Genomic DNA, 23,356 nt, shown 5'->3' with positions numbered 1-23,356 from the left:
CCGGAGGCGGAAAACCACTCTTCTCTAGCGTCAAGCAAATAGTATTCCAGAGTTGATAACACTCCGTTGCAAAGACATAGATTCAGCGGTCTCTCCTTTAGATACACTGTACACCGAGAGCTCAGAGCCCAAATTTGCAGTCACTGTTATAACGCGGCCTTGTGCATTATGGGAATAGTAGTCCTTAATCTCAGGCACATTCGGATTTAGAAGAACTACACTAGGCATCTGGCAACGTATTGTTTCCCGGGAAGTGTAGTTCAGTCTCTCCTCATCGTGCCTCGGTACCTGCATGTCGGCGAACTCCATATCCCAGTAACCTTTGCGAAGGAAACCGGATCTGCCTCTTTTTCGTTGCATTGTGGGAGAACCGGCGGCGTGGAGCAGAGGTGAAGGCATCGAGACCAGCTGTTGCAGACGGCGGTGGTTGACAGTGGCACGGCGCGATGACGGTGAATTTCGGCGGCGATGAGTTTACCTCCTCCCCAAGCCCTGGTTATGGGTGGTCGGGGGGGGGGGGGGGGAGACCACAGGAGGAAGCCAGTTCCATGGGGGGGGGGGGGGGGGGGACAGCGAGGCCTGTCGCTCCGTCTCAGTGCAGTAGAAGCTGGACGGCTTCTTTCAGCTGCCTGCTTCCCTTGTCCTCGGAGTTTCGTTTCCTCGAAGACGAGCTTGTCTCCTTTCGAGATCGAGTCTTGTAGGGGGAAGGAGGAAGGACAGTGCTCTTGTATGGCAGGTCTTCTGTCACATTTTTATCCCGCCTTTCCTCCCCGTGCACATTACACAGGAAGAAAATGGTCTTCCTAGCGTTACCCTGCGCCTTATCGTTGCATTGCGTCAAGAGGGCTTCGGGACCGGGCTATGTATAGAGAAATTAAGATCGCAGGATGCTCGGCCAATCATTTTGGAGGGTTGCATAATACTCAGTGCGAATTTTGCTAGGGTGCGTGTCTACCACAAAAACTGTGGGTAGGCAGGAGAGAAAGAGAGAGATTCTCACTAGCCTTCTGCAAGTTGCTACAGCTAGTGAAGTTCTTTATTCTACGGAATTGTTAAAAGTGAAGGAACCACTTCCTCCTTTGGGTGATTCATATGACTTCATTTTTGAAGTCCTTTGCAGTAAAAAGTGTAAATTGCATCTTTTCTGACTAATGCAGGGGTAGTCAAACTGCGCTCCTCCAGATGTCCATGGAATTGTAGTCCATGGACATCTGGAGGGGCGCAGTTTGACTACCCCTGGACTAATGTCTGCAAAATGGAGAGTTTTGGGAGCATATATGGAAGACTTTAAAGGGGTTCTCCTGCTTCAAGGCCCCTACTTTTTATCACTTTTCCTTAGAAGTTTTACACTGTTTCCAAGGAGTGTTCCCAAAACTATATATATTGGCACAAGAATGATTGTTCTTCACTAATCCCATGGAACAGTAAGGTGACAATTAGGCTTGTAGAACATCAGAGAAGAAAGTTTAGATTATCCAGGTCAGATATTATAATGTAAACGATTAATGTGAGATTAGCTTAAACAGTTTAGTTAGTTTTGATGTTGCAAGTGGTTGCTTTTTTGACTATGGACTTGTTTATAATTAGAAGTGTAGCAACCTGAGCTTATTGAGTATCTTCCCGTAACTCCAAGCAAAAATGTTCAGATCTTTAATATCCCTTGATTTCCACTGTTTCTGTAGGTCCATTAGGTTTTTGTGTCAACATTACTTTCTCTTAAGTGATATTTGTACCCAAGACAAATCCTTTTTACTTAACTTTTGAAGATCTGAGATGGGAGGGCGGGGTGTAAGTAAAGGTTAAACAACTAGATTTGGCACTGCCAGTAATATACCACATTTTCTACAGGAATCTTGTTTTGTTTCCTTCCTATTGGTGTCCCAGAGTATACAACTGTACGTTCTTCTACTTGGGTGAATGTTTTTCCCCCCCTGTTCATTTATTTGCTATTCTAATCTAAGGGACACTTGTATGTGTGGACACCCCCTGAAACTTAATGGCTGAGCCCTTATGGAAATACATGTCCAATGGGTTTGCTTGCAGAAGAAATACAGTACTTTTTGCGCATGTCCTTATAGTAAGTAGGCTCTCCATTCTTCCACGCATTGCCTATTGGCAGACAGTTTGGTAGATGAGTGTTTTGGCTCAGCCATTTTTGTTGATTGTTGCTTGAAAATGTATTGAATCTAGTTTTGGGGATTTTCTTTCTGGAACTGACATTCTGTAGCCCCACCTTGGCTTTCTAGGAGTATAGTTCTGCAACTTGGCCTGATATGGAAAGTACAGGGTATGTGAATGAATGATTAATGTAATTCTTCTGTAAAAAGGTGAATTAGGCTGTTCCTTACCATGTGCTTGAGCAGAATGCTAAAAAATAAACAATACAGGGGACACTGGGATGCCTGAATGGGACCACAAAACAGCTTAATCCAGCATAGTAAATTGACATGCAAGGAGTCTTCAATCTTCCACACAGTCTCTTTAATACAAAGTATTTAATGATTCCCAAGGTTTTTCATTTAACAGAGCTTTATCAAGGAATTAAAAAAACTTAAAAATGAAAATAGACAAAACAATAATTAATTCTGAAGTATAAGTCAAAATTGGGAAAAAATGTCATGAATACATACAGAAAAGACATTTCAAAAAAGTAATAAATTCTAGAACATTACGTTTATAACAGAGAATCTTAGGCAGACAACAAAATTATAACTTTCAATCTAATTCTAATAGAGACTTAAAAAGGTAAAGGTATCCCCTGTGCAAGCACCGAGTCATGTCTGACCCTTGGGGTGACGCCCTCTAACGTTTTCTTGGCAGACCCAATATAGGGTGGTTTGCCATTCCCTTCCCCAGTCATTACCGTTTACCCCCCAGCAAGCTGGGTACTCATTTTACCAACCTCGGAAGGATGGAAGGCTGAGTCAACCTTGAGCCGGCTGCTGGGATCGAACTCCCAACCTCATGGACAGACAGCTTCAGACAGCATTTCTGCTGCTTACCACTCTGCGCCACAAGAGGCTCTTGAATAAAAGATTATTCACTGGGCTCATGGGAATTGTAGTCCATGGACTACAATTCTATTACATTAATAGAGACTTACAGCAGCTTAAAAAAACAGTTTTAAAAACAATAAAGGTTAGCTGTTCCAGTGCAGAATGCAGCACATAATAATTCCTATACATAGAGGCAGATTTTCATTGATACAGTTGTTTTTCCCTATTTGGATTTGCTGCAAATGAGAATTTGATTGGAGTATCCAATAAAGCCCCATCTTCTATTCAAGAAGCAAAGTGCTATGACTAAGAATTCAAAAGCTGTCGCTAGAGCGAAATTGCTGTAGGGTTAAGGGTGGTAGCAGCTGAAATTGCTTTGTAGTTTAAATGGTTGTATAACTTATTAAAATACGCTTTGAAAGTCTGTTCCATATGCCTTCTGTCATGTTTAATATTTTATTCAGTCATGCATATTTATTTGCCTGCCATCATAATATGTTATGTTCCAAGATCTATGGAAATTTGAATGGTCTTGATTGCATGAATCATGGACTGTGGAAGCGGGTACAGAATCCAGTAGCTTGACCTAGATCTTGGGACACATTTATTAAAGATACATTTATTTGCAGCCCAATAATATGACCAACAAGGAAGTTCCCCCACTGCCCATCTAAATATAAAAGTGTAGTATATTAAAACTAGCTTCAAAGCCCGTTCCTAAGAACGGGCCTTGAAAGGGTCCCCTCCCCTGGCCCCTGGCCAGGCAGCTTAAAATTGCCTTGGGTGGCAGCTCGCAGCCAGATCAAGTGAGGCGGGTGGCTGGGCAACTCGTTAGCTGGGCCAAGACAGAGCTCCTTAGCAGTCAGCTAGTCAGCTCCTTTGCAGTCCTTAACAAGCAGTCAGCAGGCCCAGCCTAGCAAGGTAAGAGGCCCTCATTAGCAAGCCCTCTACCACGACCCTTTGCCCAGGGCCCTCTCCCCTTATCTGCTGCTGGCTCCAAGCACTGAGGCGTCTGAGAGCAAAGAGGCTAGAGTCCAGGGATGGAGGGTGGAAGCTGCAGGGGCAGGGCCAATCAGGGCAAAGCTGGCTGCACCCTGATTGGCCCTATTCCAACTTGGACAGCCGGATACGTCCCACCCCCTAGGCTGTTTCATAAATATATAAAGGAACAACAATGGATAAGGATTGGTGGAACGAGCTCCCTGAGGAGATCAGAGCCCTGCCCGAACTTCCACAGTTCCTCAGGGCCTGCAAGAGGGAGCTCTTCCACCAGGCATTCGCTTGAGGCCGACCGACTCTGAACACCTGCTGGTCCCCCCAGATGCCTGCCCATGACTCTCCCAAAGTTACTGTTAATTGTTATTATATCATTATTGTGGTTTTGTAATCTTTTGATGCTTTATTGAAAGTTGTTTTGATGTTATAGTCTGTATAATGTTCCATGTAAGTTATATAATGTTCAGTGTAAACCGCCCAGAGCTGCAAAGAAATGGGCGGTATAGAAATCTAAACAAACAAACACACAAATAAAATTGAGCAAAAGTGCCCAATTTGCATCGTCTTACTTGTTGTCAGTTCAAATTATTGCCAGCCTACAGTTATTGCTAGTTTACATAAAACAAGATTGCTTTAATTGATTTTATACAAGTTATGTCTCATGACAGCTATTATGAGTTATCATGTTTTTGTTCTACTTTTTACCATTTATGAGGCACATATGCTTTCTAAATAAATAAAAAGTTCTTATTAACTGATCTTGGTCTCTTGCATAATCCTTGCGAGGGAGGGCGGTATATAAATATAATAAATAAATAATCAGGGTCTGAACTTGCTGGAATGTAAGTATTTGGCTGTTTTCTTAATTTCTTTTACTGCAAGCCAAACCTAGTAGAAAGAAATTACATAATGGATGATACAAAACTATTTACTGCACTATTATATTACTGCCTTGTTCTATTGTAGTGTGTATTTGTACGTATTATATAGTTTTATTATTGTTTTGTTTCAGTTTTGTAGTCCACCTTTAGAAAGGCAGACTATATATGAATATGAAGTAAACAATAATAAGAAGGTGGAGGAGGAAATATTTTGTGGTGGAGTTGACATTAATGGTACTAAGCCAGTATGGCATATTTGTTAGAATGTGCAACTAGGTTCTGGGACATTTGGGTTCAAATGTTCACTGTGCCATACACTTCACTGGCTGACCTTGGACCAGTCACTCACTTTATTTATTTTATTATTTATTTATTTTATTTCTATACCGCCCTTCCATATGGCTCCAACAACTTTAAGACTAACCTAACTCTCAAGGCTGTTTTGAGGGTTAAATGCAGAAGGAAGAAAGGGCCTTTAGGGGAAAGGGCCAAATAAAAGTGAACTGAATATAAATATAATAAACCTAGGGAAATTATGTTTTGCATATTTTACAATAAAGGACACTTTTTCAGTAATTCTGATACACAGTTTTGTTTATATTCTTTTATACTTGTTAAGGAACGGAAGGGGACAGCTAAAGTAGACTTTTTGAAGAAGATTGAAAAGGAAGTCCAGCAGAAGTGGGCCAATGAGAGAGCATTTGAGATTAATGCAACAGATGCTGCAAACCAGAAGAGGTGAGAATGTTTGGAACTAATAGGAAACCAATGGGAAGGGAAGATTGAATGTACGCTGTAGTTCTAGATTATTTAGCTATAGGAACCACTTCTGTATTTAAAGTTGTACCCTTTAAATCATTACAGTTAATAGAAAAAGTCAGATTAGTTACTGATGGGGTCTGTCTGTAGCATATAACCTTGTTTTTTTGTTTGTTTTACATAGTATCACGGACAGGGATGCTGTTTATGGTACTTGGGCACCGTTAACTGTGCTTAGGATAGAAGCCTGGGTATACTGTGGAATCCAAGTATAGTTTTCCATGCTAGATGCCCAATAGAACCTAGGATTTCCTTAGAAGAATCAGAGTCCCCTCGGGAAGGATAATATGAGATGAGTTAATAATGGTACTGAGCCACTGTGTTTATCAGGAATCAGGCAGAGTTAGCGAGTAGAGTCTGACAAAGGAACTTCCAAGGTCCAGGCAGAGTAAGGATCCAAAATAAGGTCTTTATTGAACAGAAGTACTACAGCAGCTAACATGGGCCAAAGCTCATTGAGCAATTGTCTTGGCAGAGTCAAAGGTACATTAAACATTGGGATGTACTTATAGGGGGAACCAAGCAGGGGAGGGGGATGAGAACCAGAAATGTTGGGAAAGGCACATTTGCAAAAGTTACAGGAATTCCTATGCAAGCCAGATGGCCCAGCGTTTGATCAAAACTAACAGTCTGTTGAGACTCTAGCGAGACAAGCAAGGTCATTTAGAGCGGAATAGATAAGGATGCCCCGCTGAGGGCAGCTTTGGTATGCACAGGGCAGATAGGGACCAACCCAGAGATTTACGCTTTTATTACACCCGGCCTGGAGGAGTCCGGGAGAAGACAGTCAGGGGAGAGGGCATGAATGTGTTATTCATGACAGTGTTATACTGGTTAGAAGATCAGCAAGATCTAACTGAAGAGCAAATATACTGGCTCTGTAGTCAAATATCTAACTGAAGAGCAAATCTGGGGCTGAACAATCCAGAGTTAGGTCAAATAGAACAGCCCAGTGAAGCATCAGACTGCAAGGAGTAAGAGATAAACCAAATCCAGGATGGGGAAGTTGTATCATGTGTTGCACACTAAATTGGTTTTCTGGCTTGTGTCCCCTGGACTGTTCACCTGAAATCATTCTCTGAAAGTTGCTTCACATATGGCATGTTTCAGTAATGTTTTCCAAAAATCAAATTACCATAATCTTTATCATATAGTTAAATCAGCCTCCCACCCTGAATATTTTTAGCATTCCATAATATTAACTAGCACCTCTGCTTGAGTTGTCAAAGCAGTTCTCACTTGGTGATTTCTTACTTTGCTGGAGATGTAAATGTGCATCTGAAAATACTGGAACCAACCAACTGGTACAACTTTACTTTGTAATGATAGAAACACTATGCATTGCTCACTGTGCTTGGCAATAAACCAGATGGATCATACCAGTTAAGAATTTAAATTTAGAATTACATACAGAAGACGAGAGCATCAATATGTCTGTTTTGTGCTTTAAAATTTTTTTAGCTCAAATGCCCCAGTTGCAAAAGGGTGTTACATCATGTATACTTCACCTCTTTGCTTTCTTGCTCAAGACAATTTGAACTATCTTCTGCCTTCCAAGGATCTCATGGCAGTATATATACTTTATTTCTCACAACCCTAGGAAGTAGATGGTGCTGAGTGTGCTTAACATTCAGTGAGCTTCAAGGCAGAGTTGGCAGAGTTGGGATTTGCACTCAGTTTGTCAGTCCTAGATCACACTCTGACCACCATGTACCACAATATTTTTGCCTCAAACTGTACTCCAGACCTGAAGAAATTCTGTACTGAATTGCAGCCTTAATGAGAGGAACTAAAATGTGATTTGTGAATGAAAGAAAGCTTTAAAAGGTTATCTTCAGTTTAAGAAGGAATAGTTTTTAGTTTTTCCTAATCTAATTTTTTCATGACTTCAAGTACAAAGTATCAAATTATTTACAAAATTGCATTAGTAAAGGAATTGGGGCATTTTAAAGCTTGACAAGTGTGCACTTTAATTAGATTTTAAGTGAGAAAAATTATAGAAGAGGGGAAGCCAGCATTCCTTTTCAGCATACTGGAAGCACAACAGCAGTTAGAAGAAATAAATAAATGAATATATCTTTTCCCACAAATATGGTTCGGGGGGGGGACTTCTGTTTCTATTTTTAACATTAATTGTATGGTTTGTTTGTGTGGCCATTGTAATAACATGATTGAACTGTTTGGCCATTGTAATAATAAAATGTTTGAAACATTTGCATAAAGGGTACTGTAATGAAGCATGTGCTTCTTGTAGATTGTAGGTGGTCATCAGGATAACTCCTGGATTTTCAGATAGTTAGATGGATAGGGAATTGGTTAGAGAACCGCACTCAAAGAGTTGTTGTCAATGGCGTTTCTTCAGACTGGAGAGAGGTGAGTAGCGGGGTACCTCAGGGCTCGGTGCTCGGCCCGGTACTTTTTAACATATTTATTAATGATCTAGATGAGGGGGTAGAGGGACTACTCATCAAGTTTGCAGATGACACCAAATTGGGAGGACTGGCAAATACTCCGGAAGATAGAGACAGAGTTCAACGAGATCTGAACACAATGGAAAAATGGGCAAATGAGAACATGATGCAATTTAATAAAGATAAGTGTAAAGTTCTGCATCTGGGTCAGAAAAATTAAAAGTATGCCTACTGGATGGGGGATACGCTTCTAGGTAGCACTGTGTGTGAACGAGACCTTGGGGTACTTGTGGATTGTAAACGAAACATGAGCAGGCAGTGTGATGCAGCGGTAAAAAAGGCAAATGCCATTTTGGGCTGTATCAACAGGGGGGCATCACATCAAAATCACAAGATGTCATAGTCCCATTGTATACGGCACTGGTCAGACCACACCTGGAGTACTGTGTGCAGTTCTAGAGGCCTCACTTCAAGAAGGACGTAGATAAAATTGAATGGGTACAAAGGAGAGCGACGAAGATGATCTGGGGCCAAGGGACCAAGCCCTATGACGATAGGTTGAGGGACTTGGGAATGTTCAGCCTGGAGAAAAGGAGGTTGAGAGAGGACATGATAGCCCTCTTTAAGTATTTGAAAGGTTGTCACTTGGAGGAGGGCAGGATGCTGTTTCTGCTGGCTGCAGAGGAGAGGACACGCAGTAATGGGTTTAAACTTCAAGTACAACGATATAGGCTAGATATCAGGAAAACGTTTTTCACAGTCAGAGTAGTTCAGCAGTGGAATAGGCTGCCTAAGGAGGTGGTGAGCTCCCCCTCACTGGAAGTCTTCAAGCAAAGGTTGGATACACACTTTTCTTGGATGCTTTAGGATGCTTAGGGCTAAAGCGTTGAGCAGGGGGTTGGACTAGATGGCCTGTATGGCCCCTTCCAACTCTATGATTCTATGATTCTATGTTTAAGTTCTAGTAGCAAAATCATAGGTTAACTGAATGTTCTTTTCAGAAAGCAGCCTTGTGTCTTCTGGCTTAATTGCTGCAAATGTATTGATGTGTGTTTAATATTTTGTGTTCTCCATTCAGCAATGGCAAGTACTTTGTCTCCTTTCCGTATCCATACATGAATGGGCGGCTTCATTTGGGACACACGTTTTCTTTATCAAAATGTGAGGTATGAATTTTCCTGTGTTACCGGCTTAATGAAGGCCATACAGAAAGGGAGGAAAAATCTTGGCGTACAGTCCTTGAGCCAACTGAGTGCCCAATAATGTTCTGTGTGAAATATAACACCTGTTGTGGGAAGAGGAATGGGAAGGCGACTGTAAGCCGCTTTGAGCCACCTTCGGGTAGGGAAAAGCGGTATATAAGAACCAACTCTTCTTCTTCTTCTTCTGTGTGAAATGGTATCATTTGTGTCCTCTGGTCATTTCTGTTTCAACCTCCAGCTGTGTGGTAGTTGGATATTGTAGCAAAAAACTCTTGGGCCAAGCAAGTGGGCACAGTTGGCCTTTTTCTTCTGCCCAGCAACTTCTTGTTAGATCTTGACACATAGCTCCTATGTATCTTTGGTACATTTGTGTTCCCTGCCATTCACAGTTCCGGTAAAATGCTATATAGAGAGGTGACATCAATAGTTCTTTGATCTACAGATCCACTTACATATATTTCAGAAGAACAGGAAGACTCTTCTGTCAGCACGTGTCTTCATTATGGGTGGAAGACTTTAGCATATGGTAGCTTTATCTGCTTTCTCTTGGTCAAGCCACTAATTTTTGTTTGGAACTCCACAAATATCATTTCCTTCTTAAAGGATTTGAGATAAAGTAACTGTGAACTTCATAATGTATCCAGTCTTGTTATGTTTTAAGGTGTGGATTTAATTATTTTAATTTCTTCTATCTTCTTTGCAATCACAGCTGTGGTAGCATTAATGAGTAGTCCTAAAGGATAGGATTAACTCATAACACAGCCATAACCTTTTAAACTAAATGCTTCTAGCTTACTTGCTTATACTTGACTCTTCCCCTTGCATACTTTTTTTTAATGTGTATTATATTATTGCTTAATAGTTGCCATTGGTTTCATTCCCTGCAGTTTGCTGTTGGCTATCAGAGGCTGAAAGGAAAAATTTGCCTATTCCCATTTGGACTACACTGCACTGGCATGCCTATTAAGGTAAAATGAATTGTGTGTGTGTAAGAGTACATTTTTATATCCCTCTGAAAAAGTGCTTAGGAGTCTCAAAGCAGCTTATAATTATGTTCCCTTCCTCTCCCCACAACAGTCACCTTGTGAGATAGGTGAGGCTGAGAGAGCTCTGAGAGAACTGTGAGTGGCTCAAGTTCACCCAGAAGTCTCTCCATCCATCCATCCATCCATCCATCCATCCATCCATCCATCCATCCATCCATCCATCACTCCCAGACCAAACCACCTTGTGGTGGTTTACATTGAACCTCCATAAAATAACAATAAAATACAGTTATAAAAGCCCCTGGAAGCATAATTTGTCCCTCCCAATCGACTTGTCTGGTGCAGATTGAAAACGGTCGCTGTCTACACTCCCTGCCTAGCTGGCCTCGGGGGTGGAGGGGCAGAGCAGATTCTCTTGGGTCTTATTTTAGATTTGGTATAAATGACTGTACAATACAAAGTCTGTGTTATAATGAATTGTTCTGGAATTTCTGCTCCAGTTTAGCAATGTGAGTTGGTTCTTTGACATGGTAGTTCAGGGGTAGTCAAACTGCGGCCCTCCAGATGTCCATGGACTACAATTCCCAGGAGCCCCTGTCAGCGAATGCTGGCAGGGGGCTCCTGGGAATTGTAGTCCATGGACATCTGGAGGGCCACAGTTTGACTACCCCTGTGGTAGTTAGTGCTCAATAGGATGCCAGTGTTTTTTATGTGCAATTGGCTTATTTTAAAATTGATAATTCTTATGTTTTTATTATTTTACTACATTATTTTTGTTTTATGAGACACCTCTGTCACTTTTCTGGAGAGGTAGCATATAAACTTTCTAAATAAATAATATGTAATTATGATTTGCTTCCCTAGGGCTACAGGCTAGGATCCAAAGAACACTTAACATACTCCAAAGTTTGGGCTGTCGTAGTGGGATTTTTAAACTTTTTCTTTGAAAAGCAGATTCTCAAGTAAAATTGCACACTTTTTTGAAAAGTGATTTGGTGGGAGAGGTGCTTTTCAGGAAACAAACCCAAAGTCCCTTTGGATCTGAATAATTTTGTACCAGAATTAGGAAATAAAAGTGCATCTGTCATAGTAATGTAGCAAAGACCCATAGCAGTCAACAACAGACCGACTATTTATTTCTGTGATTGCTAGGCAGATCTCATTTATTAATGATAGTCAATACCATTTTCAGTGTGTCCTTTGGCAGCTAAAACAAGGAGATCATATATTTGAAAACTTGTGATTTCTCAGTAAACAAGCACAATGAGACCGGTAACTTGCAATTTGTTGCTAGTGGTTGAGAATGCAAGGCAAGAAGATGGCAAACCTGGAAATAGTAAAATAATGGATGTTCATCTCTTGAATGTACAAATGATTGCCCTAATCATAGCTACGAAGCCATTGTGAATTTTCCTGTAGGCTTGTGCAGATAAGCTGAAAAGAGAAATGGAGTTGTATGGCTGTCCACCAGAATTCCCTGATGAAGAGGAGGAGGAGGAGGAGGAAGAAGCTAAGGGTGATGAAGTGGTCATCAAAGACAAGGCTAAAGGCAAAAAGGTGTGTGTTTTGTGCTACTGTCAAAGAATATGTGTAACTTAGAACTACAGCAGTGCATTTGCATAGCTCCTCTTTAAATGTGAAAATGTCTCTTCGAGGGAAACTGCTTTTTCTCCAGTTATTTCTGTCAAGATTCTTTTGACTATTATCCTCCATATTCACTCTGCTTTCTAATTTTCATTAAAGAGTAAAGCTGCTGCTAAGACTGGGTTTTCAAAATACCAATGGGGAATCATGAAGTCTTGGGGTCTCTCTGATGAAGAAACAAGGAAGTTTTCAGAGGCTGAATATTGGCTTGATTACTTCCCTCCTCTAGCAATTCAAGATTTAAAGAGTATGGGACTGAAGGTATATTTTACTTCTAAAATACTGTTTTAAAGAAACGTTTGTCTTTAATTGATGGCCAGATCCCCCTCCCCCCCTTCCCACAACCTTACATTATTTTGGACTGCATACAATTGTGTATTGATTTTGTAAAACATTTTGATATATATCTACCTTTATATCTATATTTGCTGGAAATGTTTTGGTTTTGCAGCATGCCATTTAATTTAGGATAACCTACAGCAAGTGCTATAAGTGGATCTCTCACACAAAGGACTTGTACTAATCCACTGTCGTTTGATATTGTTTTAGTTGATTTTTGTTTATGAACATGGTGCAGCTCATGTATTGTAACTTCTGGAATTGTAGGGGATTCATCCTTTTAAAATATTTTTCAGGTAGATTGGAGACGCTCCTTCATCACCACCGATGTTAACCCCTACTATGATTCTTTTGTACGATGGCAATTTTTAACCCTGAAAGAAAGAAAGAAAATAAAATTTGGCAAACGGTAACACAATGTTCAACTGTATTTCTAGTCTCTTATTAAGTTTAAAATCTCCTCATGGCTAATGTAGACGACTCCATAAATGTTTTCTGGTAGTTAATTATTTTCTTACATCCCCCATCCTGTCTATGGAGATCATCCCATTTTCATCTTTCTTTGCCTGTGGGGCTTTTATTTTCAGTGTGATGTCCTAGTGATGAAATAAGGATTCTTAACTTGAAAAACACAATAGTTTATAATTGAATTAATAGTCCAGAGATGTATTAAAATTGTAAATGATCATTTTGAGGTTTTGGTGGTAAATAACAGTTGCATACGGAATGTTGTAGTTTCTTTGTGATCTTTGAGAGGGGGGAAGGAGTTTCCCTTTTATATAGTACTGTGTCAAACTGTAAACACCTGCTGTTTTAGTGGTTCAGTATGTTGAGTTGAATCCAGGAAACTGTGACCAGAACAAGTCCATGCAATGGGTTTGTTCCTTGTTTCTCCAGGCTTCCCCCCCTTCTTATTGTTGTGGGACTCTTGGGATGGGTCTGGGTTGCAGACTGAAAGAAAAATTAGAACAATCCCCCTCCCCCGCTCCACAAGCTTTTATTCAAATGGAGCAAGGGCTCTTTTACAAGTGTGTTTGGGAATTTCTGCCTGTTCTTTTTCCTGTAGCAGTTCCCCATTCCAGAATCCAACAACCTTCAAGGTGTTGTAGCTGAAAGGGGAAGAGATTGGTTCTGTGAACTTATTCTGTTGTGAATCTATTGGATTCAATTAATCCAGGGACTCATAAATCAATAATAGTGGTCTAACAATTTTCTATGGGATATGAAAGTAGAACAGGAAATCAGGAACAGTTACTAATTCTAAGCAGCAGCTTTCTTGTTAATATTGTTCTCTATAAGACCATGAAGGGTGGGAGCCTTCGAGGGTATATGTGTATGGGTCGTGATGTTCCTGTTCAATCTCTGCCATACACTGCTGAATACTAAGTTAATTTGTTTTCTAGATACACTATTTATTCACCAAAAGATGGACAGCCGTGTATGGATCATGACAGACAAACAGGGGAGGTAATGAATAATTGTTGATATTTTTGAGTGTTGGCTATGTGCTGCCTTTGAAACAACTACAAGAAAGAATAACATCTCTTCAGATAATGCATGCAGTGTAACATGTATACAGATTTGTATACTTAATTATATTCTATCTCTGAATGGAAGCCTGGAGATGTTTGGTCAAATGTATACCAGATCAGGATCCAAAGAACCATCCAACTAGTTCCACAAGGGCTGATATACTTAGTGATTCTTTTTTCTTCTCAAGAGCTGTCCCTGCCCATCTTCTCACATGTGCATTATGCTGCATTGTAAATTGCTTTTGAAGAGAGAGGAGTTCTGAAAAATATGTTGTGATAAAAAGTCAGGAGCCAGCTGTTCAGAGGAAAGGTCACAAAATTCTGTACAGTGCACTAGCCTTTTGGCGAGTTCTTTGGGTCCTGGCCACAGCTCTTGTGTCGCTGAATGTTGCATTGTTAGGTTTTCTTTTGTCCTCTGGTTTTTATGATGTTGTATTCATTCATTTGTTGAACAGACATTGATCATCAGGAATAATGCACAGCCTGGCCTTGTACTTATATGCAGTCCAGTCTAATGTAGGAAATCTGATATACTGTATACTTCAGTATATAACTTCAGTATACTTCAGGATGCTTCATCACATTCTGGCATAGCTCATAAGTGCCTGATATGGAAGTGATGTACTCATTGTTGTTTGCATTGGTTGTTAGGGTGTCGGACCTCAAGAATACACATTAATTAAAATGAAGGTGGTAGAACCCTATCCTGTGAAATTAAGGTAAGTCTCTAGAAAGTTTATTAATCTGCTTGTTACAGCCCTAGTCAAATAAGCCCTTTGCTTGCCTAAAGGTTTATTCGTTATAGTTGCCAGAAGAGAAACAAAATTAATAGTGAAATTCCGAGTTTAGTGAAATAAGACGTGATGGCTACTGGCTTAGATCACTTTAGAAAGGGCTTCCACAAATTGATGGAGGTCTCTTAACAGCTGTTAGCTGTTTCCTCATTCAGAGGCATTGTGCCTTTAAATACTAGATGTAGGTTCTCAAATAGGGGTGAGCTATTGACTTTCTACCCAACTAGTGAGTTTGTTTGTTTGTTTGTTTATTTATTTAGATTTTTATACCGCCCTTCCCTACGGCTCTGGGCAATTCCCAGGAAACATCTGGCTAGAGGCTATTGGAAGCAAAATGTGGGGCCCTTGATGTGATTAAGCAGGGCTCAAGCTATGAATTCTTTCTTCCACATATAGCTGATACATTTAGTCCAGGAATTTTTGTCCTTGATGATTTTGGTACTAATGCAAAGGGTGCTGCTGTTCAGGATGAAGTCTGATCTTTCCTCCTTCAAATGTTACATTTGTGGAAAGGATTTTCCTTCCATTTCTCCAGTGCAAAATGAAAGTGATAAATTGTTAGTTTGCCAGATACTTTTGATTTGCGCTTGCAGAGATGAGCATGTATTAAGTATGGTGTGCATTGTCAATCAGTTATAAAATTTCACATATGTAATTTGAACTCAGATTGTTCTTTAGGGGCTTGTTTTATGTTTACCTAGAATACTTCTCCTTTCCCTTACAGTGGCCTTAAGGGAAAGAATATCTTCTTGGTTGCCGCTACTCTCAGACCAGAGACTGTGTTTGGGCAGACTAATTGTTGGGTTCGCCCTGATATGAAGTACATTGGATTTGAGACTGTGAATGGGGATATTTTTATTTGCACACAGCGAGCTGCCAGGAACATGTCTTATCAAGGTTTCACAAAAACCAATGGAGTAGTACCTGTTGTGAAGGAGCTTATGGGGGAGGTAAGCCTATTATAGGCTGTGGCTGAAATTATTTGTGCGGCATAGGTTGCATGGCAGACTGGGAGGTTATGTATGCTACTGGTGTGATGTGTCAGTACTGAACTAAAGTTCCCTTCTCATGCACAATACACATAACCCTGTGAAGTGTTATGTACTCTCAGAGTCTGGATGATTTCCATTCAGACATTTTACACAAATGAAAAGGCTTTGTGGGCAGACTTCATCAGGGAGGTTGTTCTACCAGGTGGGAGCTACCACAAAAAACTTTTAAGTGTGGGTGGCTGTTGAGCTTACACATTTGCTGGTGGACACCTTCAAAAGGCTTTGCTCATATGAGCAAACTGCCTCAGGAAACCATACTGCGGGAGGCACTTCTGCAGATATGTGGGTCCTAGGCCATGAAGGATTTCAGCAACAGTAACTGATGTCTTAAATTCAACCCAGAAATTAAGTGCCTTACTGTGCCTTACTTTAAGCCGTTTATGTCCTACCTTTCTCCCCCAATGGGAACTCAGATCAGCTGGTTCTTGCCTCCATTTTATCCCCAGAACAGCTGTGTGTGGCAGGCTAGGCTAAGAGTTTGTGACTGGCTCAAGTTGACCCATGACAGAGTGGGGATTCAAACCTGGGTCTACCAGATCCTGGTCTGAAACTCTAACCACCAGTTAGTACTTCTGATAGTAATTGGGCTGCAGCATTCTGTCACATAATGAAATAATTCCGTCTACTGCTTGGTTAGAATCTAGTCCGAATGGCTGTGGTTTAGAGCCAAAGAGTATGGTGTGACCGGAAGGCAGTTCTACAAGCACACTGTGTGCTTGTTTTTTGTTCTTCCTTTGTAGTCCATTACTATCTCTTTCCCCCCCTGGCTGCTTCTTGCTTTCAGGGAGACTGTGACTGGGAGGGGGAGGCAGTTTCTCACCTTTAACAGTTCTTTTGTGTTTAGGAAATCCTTGGCGCTGCGTTGTCATCGCCTCTAACATGCTACAAAGTCATCTATGCTCTTCCAATGCTGACTATTAAGGAAGACAAAGGTAAATCTTGCTGCATCTTTCTATGCAGCAGTTATAACTCAGACTGTGAGCGAATACGTTTTTTGCATAGATTGTTAGATTTTTCTCAGGAGAGTCCCTGCAATCTTTCTGTAGTCTGGATTCAGGATATTGGCATGCAAAGGGCTGATGGCTGGATTATTTTGCTTTTTGGCAGAAGACTGTACTAGATAATTGCCTTTTAACTTTTAGAGTGCATTATATAAATGCACTAATTAATATAATTGTAGTTTTGATCCCCTTCTAGATTTGATGTTTTTTCCAGACAGATTTAAAAAGATTTAACAACATCGTTGTACCTGTGTTGCCTATTGTACTTTCTGTACTCCAAGTTTGCATATACCCTGTGCAAATTGACCCACTTGTATCTTCAAAGATCCCCCCCCCCCAAATTTCTGTCCAGTTAACATCAGGGTTTCTTCAGCTGTCCTCCAGTTCCAACTTTGGAATCTCAGGAGAGAGCTGTCAAAAGATTTTGTTAGACAACAATGTTAAAAGAAATATGAGGGTATGTTTTGGTTTTAGTAGAATTGTGTGGTGCTTCAGTGTGGGAATGTACAAGAGCTGTTCTTCATTGCAAAGTCTCCAGCAATGATGAGTGAGTAAAAGACAGGGCTACTTTGTCGATTTGAGCATTTTAAGTTGAGATACCTGGGCATAAAAATTATTTTGAAAATTTGCAACTATTTTTGGTGTGTTTTAATTTAAGCATTTGTAATAAAAATACAAATAGGCTAAACTGTGCTTTTCAATGTGATTTTAAGGCACTGGAATAGTTATGAGTGTCCCATCTGATGCCCCAGATGATACTGCGGCCCTCAGAGACTTAAAGAAGAAACAGGTGAACTTCTTAAACCTTCATTTTTAATACTGTTTGCTTTTTTGTGTTGAAAGGGAAGTGGGTTGATTTGTTTGTTCTGGAGATTTCCATGAAGAAGTCAGACAGCTTTTACAGATGCCAACACCATCCATAGATTGTAGACATTTTGGAGTCGGGCCAATAAAGAACATAACAGAAGCCACTTTGGATCAGTCTAGTGGGCCCATCCAGTTCAGTAATCTGTGTCACAGAACAGCCAAAACCCAGAACATATCTTTAATTATTTAATGTGTTGATGGATCTCACCTCTTGGGAAGTTAAGCAGTTAGGCTAATATAGAGTCATCGTTCTGAACAAGCTCTCCATGGGCAGGTATATCTTAGGCATTTATGTCAGTGATATGGGAACTTTTCTGACCTATTTCACAGGTCGTTAGGGTAAAATGGGAGAAGGGAGGACCCTAGACGGATGAAGAATGGGGTAAAAAGTTAACGGGCAACACAGAAAACCAACTATCATCTGGCTGGTCCATGTATGATAGTCTTGGCTTCTAGCATCTTATATCTTGTCTCATTTGTCCATGTCTAATGCTGACATAGTGGAATAGGGAAGTAATGCTTATTGTTTGCAAGTCTAATGAATATGAAATCCTAAATCAATTTACATTCTTCTAAATCAGTTGAAGTCAATAGGCTGAGAAGGCTGCAACTTTAGTTAGGATTGCATTGTAAATAAATCCTGTGGATCCTGCAGGAAATGCCAGGTCTCAAAACATTTCCCCTCCATCTTTCAAGCTAACCAATCAATAGCAGAGGCATATAATATAATGTACCCTATACAATATAATGTGTCCCATTGTTTCTGTGGACTTATTCTAGCATATCAAGGACAGAATATTGCCGTTGTATGTTTCAGACCATGTGGGATTGTTCCTCAGGACAGGAGTATCTCTGTCTTGGCTAGCTCCCTGGATCTAACTAAACATGGATTGACTATTGTTGCAAACACTGAAATTATCTTAGTGTTGCATAAGCTGGCCAAAGGCACAAATCTGTTCAAAGGGGTTTTTCTTAAGGTAAGAGGCAGTCCTAATCAGATAAGAATACTGTAGACGTGGCTTACAAAAGCAACAATAAGCACAACACTGGACTCAAATTTTGTTCTGTTGCTTCAGACCAACATGGCTACCCACCAAAGCAATAAGCATTGCAAATAACCTTTTCTGCTTTTTTGCAAACTAGAATATGAGCACAGCTAAACTTTGCTGAAAGCTGACTCCCTAATCTCTCTCCTTTTTCTGAAACCTGAAAGGGCACCCTGGTTGCCTGGGTTGTTTTGTGATATTATTATGCTCAATTATGCATCTCTGTGGCAGTGGGCAGTGAGGGAAGTGCAGGAAGTGCAATATTTTGCAATATTTTAGAAAGCAACCATACTGGGTTTTCACTTTTCAATTTAGATAATGTTTTTTTTATTTTCATGTTTCACTTCTAACTTCTCCATAGGCATTTCGAGCCAAGTATGGCATCAAAGATGAAATGGTCCTGCCATTTGAACCAGTAAGTGGAGCAAACACTGACTGAGAATCATGTCTTAAATATCTTCAAATTTTGTCATAACCCTCATCTATATTTAGGCCTCTAAGGCAGTTTTCTAGATGTTCATTGCCAAAGGCTGGCTTACTTTTGAGAAGGTTGGGCAGAGGTAAGCAAGAGGCTCATTTGTGAAGAACAGGAGGCAGTCAGTATAGGTTGGTTTGTAGGACTCTAAAAAAATTACATTGCATTCCCTGACTATTGAAAGATCTACCTGGACATTCCTGAAAAGAAGAGCCATCTGAGCTCATAGTGACTTGGAAGACATAGTTAGTTTCTGATTTTAGGAGCTGGCTGCCCCCAAGCCCTGCCACAGGCACCAGTGAGGCTAGGTACATCACTGATCTGGTGCGGGGGAGGGGGGAGCTGTTTTTTTGAGGTAGAGGCCTCTCCTCAAAAGGTCCCCAGGCTTCAGAAAGATTGAACCATGGGGTCCAGTTTATGTATGTACGTATGCATGTATGTTTCGATCTATATCCCGCTGCTCCCATTAAAACACTCATTAAAAAAAACCCTATGTTGGTGACGGTTCCATATCTCATAGTGCTAGCTATTGTCTGGTCTCGGGGAACCCGAGCACCAACCCAGCACCCACAATGATGGTTGGCTGGTGGGGACTACCAAGTTCTAATTCTTTCCTCTGCCAGTGGGGTATCAGATCTTCCTGGGCTGGCCTCAACCGTAGACCCGGTGGAAGAGCTCCGTCTTACAGGTCCTGTGGAATGCTGAAAGCTCCAACAGGGCCCTCAGCTTGTCTGGAAGCTCATTCCACCTGGTTGGGGCCAGGACGAAAAAAGCCCTGGTCAAGGCCAACTGAATTTTTCTGGGGTCCAGAATCACCAGCAGGTTGCTACCTGCAGAGCACAGAACCCTGCGGGGGACATAGGGCAATACACAATCCGTCAGATATGTGGGTCCCAGAGCCAGGTCCTTGAGCCAGATCCAGGCTGCAACTGGCAGCCAGTGCAACTGTCTCAGCACTGGCTGAATATGGGCCCTCCAAGATGTTCTAGTAAGGACTCTTGTAGCAACATTCTGCACCAGTTGCAATTTCTGAGTGAGGGATAAGGGCAGGCCCACATAGAGCGAATTACAGAAGTCAATTCTGGAGGTGAACGTCACATAAATCATTGTGGTCAGGTGCTCAGGAAACAGGTAGGGTGCTAGTAGCCTTGTCTGGTGAAGGTGGTAAAATGCTTGGTAGGCTACCTTAGTGACCTGCATCTCCACGGATAGTGAGGCGTCTAGAGTCACTCCCAAATTCCTGGCCTTGGAGGGGCTCCCAAACAAGGTGTCCCCATCCTTCATTATTTCCAACGGAGGGGGGAAAGGTGTTTAAAGAAATCACAGTTCCTTTGCATGCCTTCTCTAAGTTGAGAGTTCATGTAGAACACATTTAAAAGGACTGCAATCCATTTAAAAGCCTTTTAAATTTGGCTATCCAGGGAACATGAAAAATCCCAACTATGTTGCCATTTTGGATAGCAGCATTTCAGTTTATTTATTTATATATTATTTGATTTATAGACCGATACTCTTGGCCGGACCAACTCATGGCTTTTTACAATAAGGTATAAAAATGACAGAGCCTCTTGTGGCGCAGAGTGGTAAGGCAGCAGACATGCAGTCTGAAAGCTCTGCCCATGAGGCTGGGAGTTCGATCCCAGCAGCCGGCTCAAAGTTGACTCAGCCTTCCATCCTTCCGAGGTCGGTAAAATGAGTACCCAACTTGCTGGGGGGTAAACGGTAATGACTGGGGAAGGCACTGGCAAACCACCCTGTATTGAGTCTGCCATGAAAACGTAGGAGGGCTTCACCCCAAGGGTCAGACATGACCCGGTGCTTGCACAGGGGGGGTACCTTTACCTTTACCTTATAAAAATGACATTAAAACCCAATACAATTTATGCAGTTAAAGCAATACAGTTGAAACAATACACTTGATGGCAGCAGCGGTCAACTTAAGTCCCCTGCGAACTCTTGACTTTTCCGCTGTTAGTCCTTGTGTCCTGCTGGATGACCCTGCCAATGTTAGCCTGAGGGAGATACAGATCACAGAAGAAAGGAAGGGAGGGACCCGATCTTCCTTCCTGGTCTCTCCATCCCAGCCTCAACCAAATGCTTGCTGTAAGAGCTCCATCTTGCAGTCCCTGCAGAACCCAGAGAGCTCCATCAGAGCCCTTAGCTCTTCTGGGAGCTCATTCCACCAGGTCGGGGCCAGGGCTGACTTCCCGGGGTCCTGGAACAACCAGCAGATTCATACCCACAGAGCAGAGAGCCCTGCGGGGGGCATAAGGAGATATCTGAAGCGGTCCTTCAGATAAGGTAGGACCCAGGCCACGTATAGCCTTAAAGGTCAAAACCAGAACCTTGAACTTGATCTGGAAGCTATCTGGCAACCAATGCAGCTACCACAGCATTGGCTAAACATGGGCCCTCCATGGTGACCCTTGCAGCCGCATTCTGTACCAGTTGCGATTTCGAGGTCAGGGACAAGGGTGGGCCCACGTAGAGCAAGTTACAGAAGTCTAATCTGGAAGTGATCGTTGCATGGATCACTGTGGCCAGGTGTTCTGGGAACAAGTAGGGCGCTAGTAGCCGTTCTTGGTGCATAAATTTCATTTATATCCTGCTGAAAGAATTTTTTTCTAGATCAGATTAGCTGACTTCTTCAGGTTGGAGCTATAAATTCTTTAATGAAAACTTTATGCTTGTGGGACTCCATTTGAAACTCAGATCTGCCAGTCTGAATTGGAGCTTTGCTCTCATATAGTCTTTTGGTGCTCTTTGTACATTGCCATGATGCAGGATTTAAAACAAGGAGTCCACTAGGTCAGTGGTCTCCAACCTGCGGGCCGCGGCCCGGTGCCGGGCCGCGGAGGCCATGGCGCCGGGCCGCGGCTCCCTCTCCCCGCCCCCCCCCCCCAGTAAAAAACTTCCCAGGCCACAAGCTTGCAGCCCAGGAAGCTTCTTACTGCGGGAGGGCGGGGAGAGGGAATCAGGGCCAGGCCGCACATCGTGCATGCGTGGCCCGATGCGTGGGCGCGGCCCGATGCGCGGCCGTGGTCCGCGAGGGCGCGGCCCGATGCCCTGCCGGTCCCCAGCCTCAGAAAGGTTGGGGACCACTGCTCTAGGTGACTTTTGGCACATGCTGAGAGCCTCAATAATTTCAGGCAACAAATATTGAAGAAAAGCATTGTTGAGAAGCAACCAAAGCAAAGCCTTGAGCCTTTTAATACTTGTGTTCTACCTATTTGATGTTTGCTCTTTTTGTATGAACTGAACTGTTTTTGCTTGATTTTTTTCCCCCTCTTGTGGTCCACATTCTGACCCATTAGGCTGTGAGCAAGACAAATACTGTTGATGTAACTGGAAACCTATAGGGATTGAATTCCCTGTAGGACACTTTGTTTGCTTGCACAATTGATAACAAAGTGCTTTATTGTGCTATTCTCTATTCTCAGGTGCCCATCATTGAGATCCCTGGCTACAGCAACCTTTGTGCTCCGCTGGTCTGTGATGAGCTGAAAATCCAGAGTCAAAATGACAGAGAAAAGCTGACAGAAGCCAAGGAGAGACTGTACCTGAAAGGATTTTATGAGGGTGTAAGGAAAAATGTTAAGATTTTCTTGAGGTAGAAGTGAATGTGATTGCTTTTGTTTTTAACACAAGTAAAGAACAGACTGAGGTCGTAGTGAGATGCATATGGTCAGTTTTGCTTCTCTGTCGAGGGGCTGAGAAAAGGCTGCCATGTCATTGGGTTGGTTGTGACTTGCGTCCTTCCTTCTATTTAGCACATGACCTGACCCATCTCATCATATATGGGATTGTTCTGCCACATAAAAGCTTTGTCCAATAAGTGGCTCTGGCTTACTGCACCTTGTTTCTCTTTCTCTTATCTCTGTTTTAGAATTTAGCATGCGCAGGTTTATTCACATAAGGAATTTTTTTCTGCTACATCTGCTGGTGCTTATTTTAATGTAATTAATTAATTAATTTTATTTATATACCGCTCTCCCCAGAGGCTCAGGTGGTTTACATAGAATGTAGAAACTATACAGGAAACAATACATAACATATAAATAACCATGACATTAATACTACTAAATTTTAATTGTAACAGTGGTAACAGTACAAACAGGTCCAGGAGCAGAATGCATTGAAGGATTTCTGGAAGGGAGGAAGCAGGGGCCCTGCAGATGTTGTTGGTTATGCCTGACCTTAACTAAATGCCTTACGGAACAGCTCCCTTTTGCAGGCCCCGCGGTACCACCAGGAGCTCATTCCACCAGGTGGGAGCCAGGACTGAGAAGGCTCTGGCCCTGGTTGAGGCCTGGCG

At 41.9% G+C, this 23,356-nt stretch overlaps 1 protein-coding gene across 3 annotated transcripts in view; it reads left to right on the top strand.

Moving 5' to 3' along the window:
- Positions 1-355: 355 nt before the first annotated feature.
- Positions 356-23,356, top strand: part of LARS1 (leucyl-tRNA synthetase 1) — a 72,260-nt gene continuing 49,259 nt past the window's right edge. The window contains exons 1-15 of one of the 3 annotated variants that reach the window (XM_077326969.1): positions 397-452; positions 1,962-2,077; positions 5,493-5,611; positions 9,182-9,269; positions 10,193-10,273; positions 11,711-11,848; positions 12,035-12,196; positions 12,571-12,683; positions 13,678-13,741; positions 14,458-14,525; positions 15,325-15,550; positions 16,497-16,584; positions 17,367-17,443; positions 18,928-18,981; positions 22,482-22,622. In XM_077326969.1, the coding sequence (XP_077183084.1) occupies positions 1,997-2,077; positions 5,493-5,611; positions 9,182-9,269; positions 10,193-10,273; positions 11,711-11,848; positions 12,035-12,196; positions 12,571-12,683; positions 13,678-13,741; positions 14,458-14,525; positions 15,325-15,550; positions 16,497-16,584; positions 17,367-17,443; positions 18,928-18,981; positions 22,482-22,622 (1,500 nt within the window). In that variant the 5' untranslated portion in view covers positions 397-452; positions 1,962-1,996. Of the gene's footprint in view, positions 453-1,961; positions 2,078-5,492; positions 5,612-9,181; positions 9,270-10,192; positions 10,274-11,710; positions 11,849-12,034; positions 12,197-12,570; positions 12,684-13,677; positions 13,742-14,457; positions 14,526-15,324; positions 15,551-16,496; positions 16,585-17,366; positions 17,444-18,927; positions 18,982-22,481; positions 22,623-23,356 lie in introns of all 3 variants that reach the window. The other 2 variants (XM_077326970.1, XM_077326971.1) reach the window with 2 other exon arrangements.

Source organism: Paroedura picta, chromosome 3 (genome assembly GCF_049243985.1).
Source record: "Paroedura picta isolate Pp20150507F chromosome 3, Ppicta_v3.0, whole genome shotgun sequence".
Lineage (NCBI taxonomy): Eukaryota > Metazoa > Chordata > Lepidosauria > Squamata > Gekkonidae > Paroedura > Paroedura picta.
The sequence above is the reverse complement of the archived record's forward strand: the minus strand, read 5'-3'. Positions and strand labels throughout refer to the sequence as shown.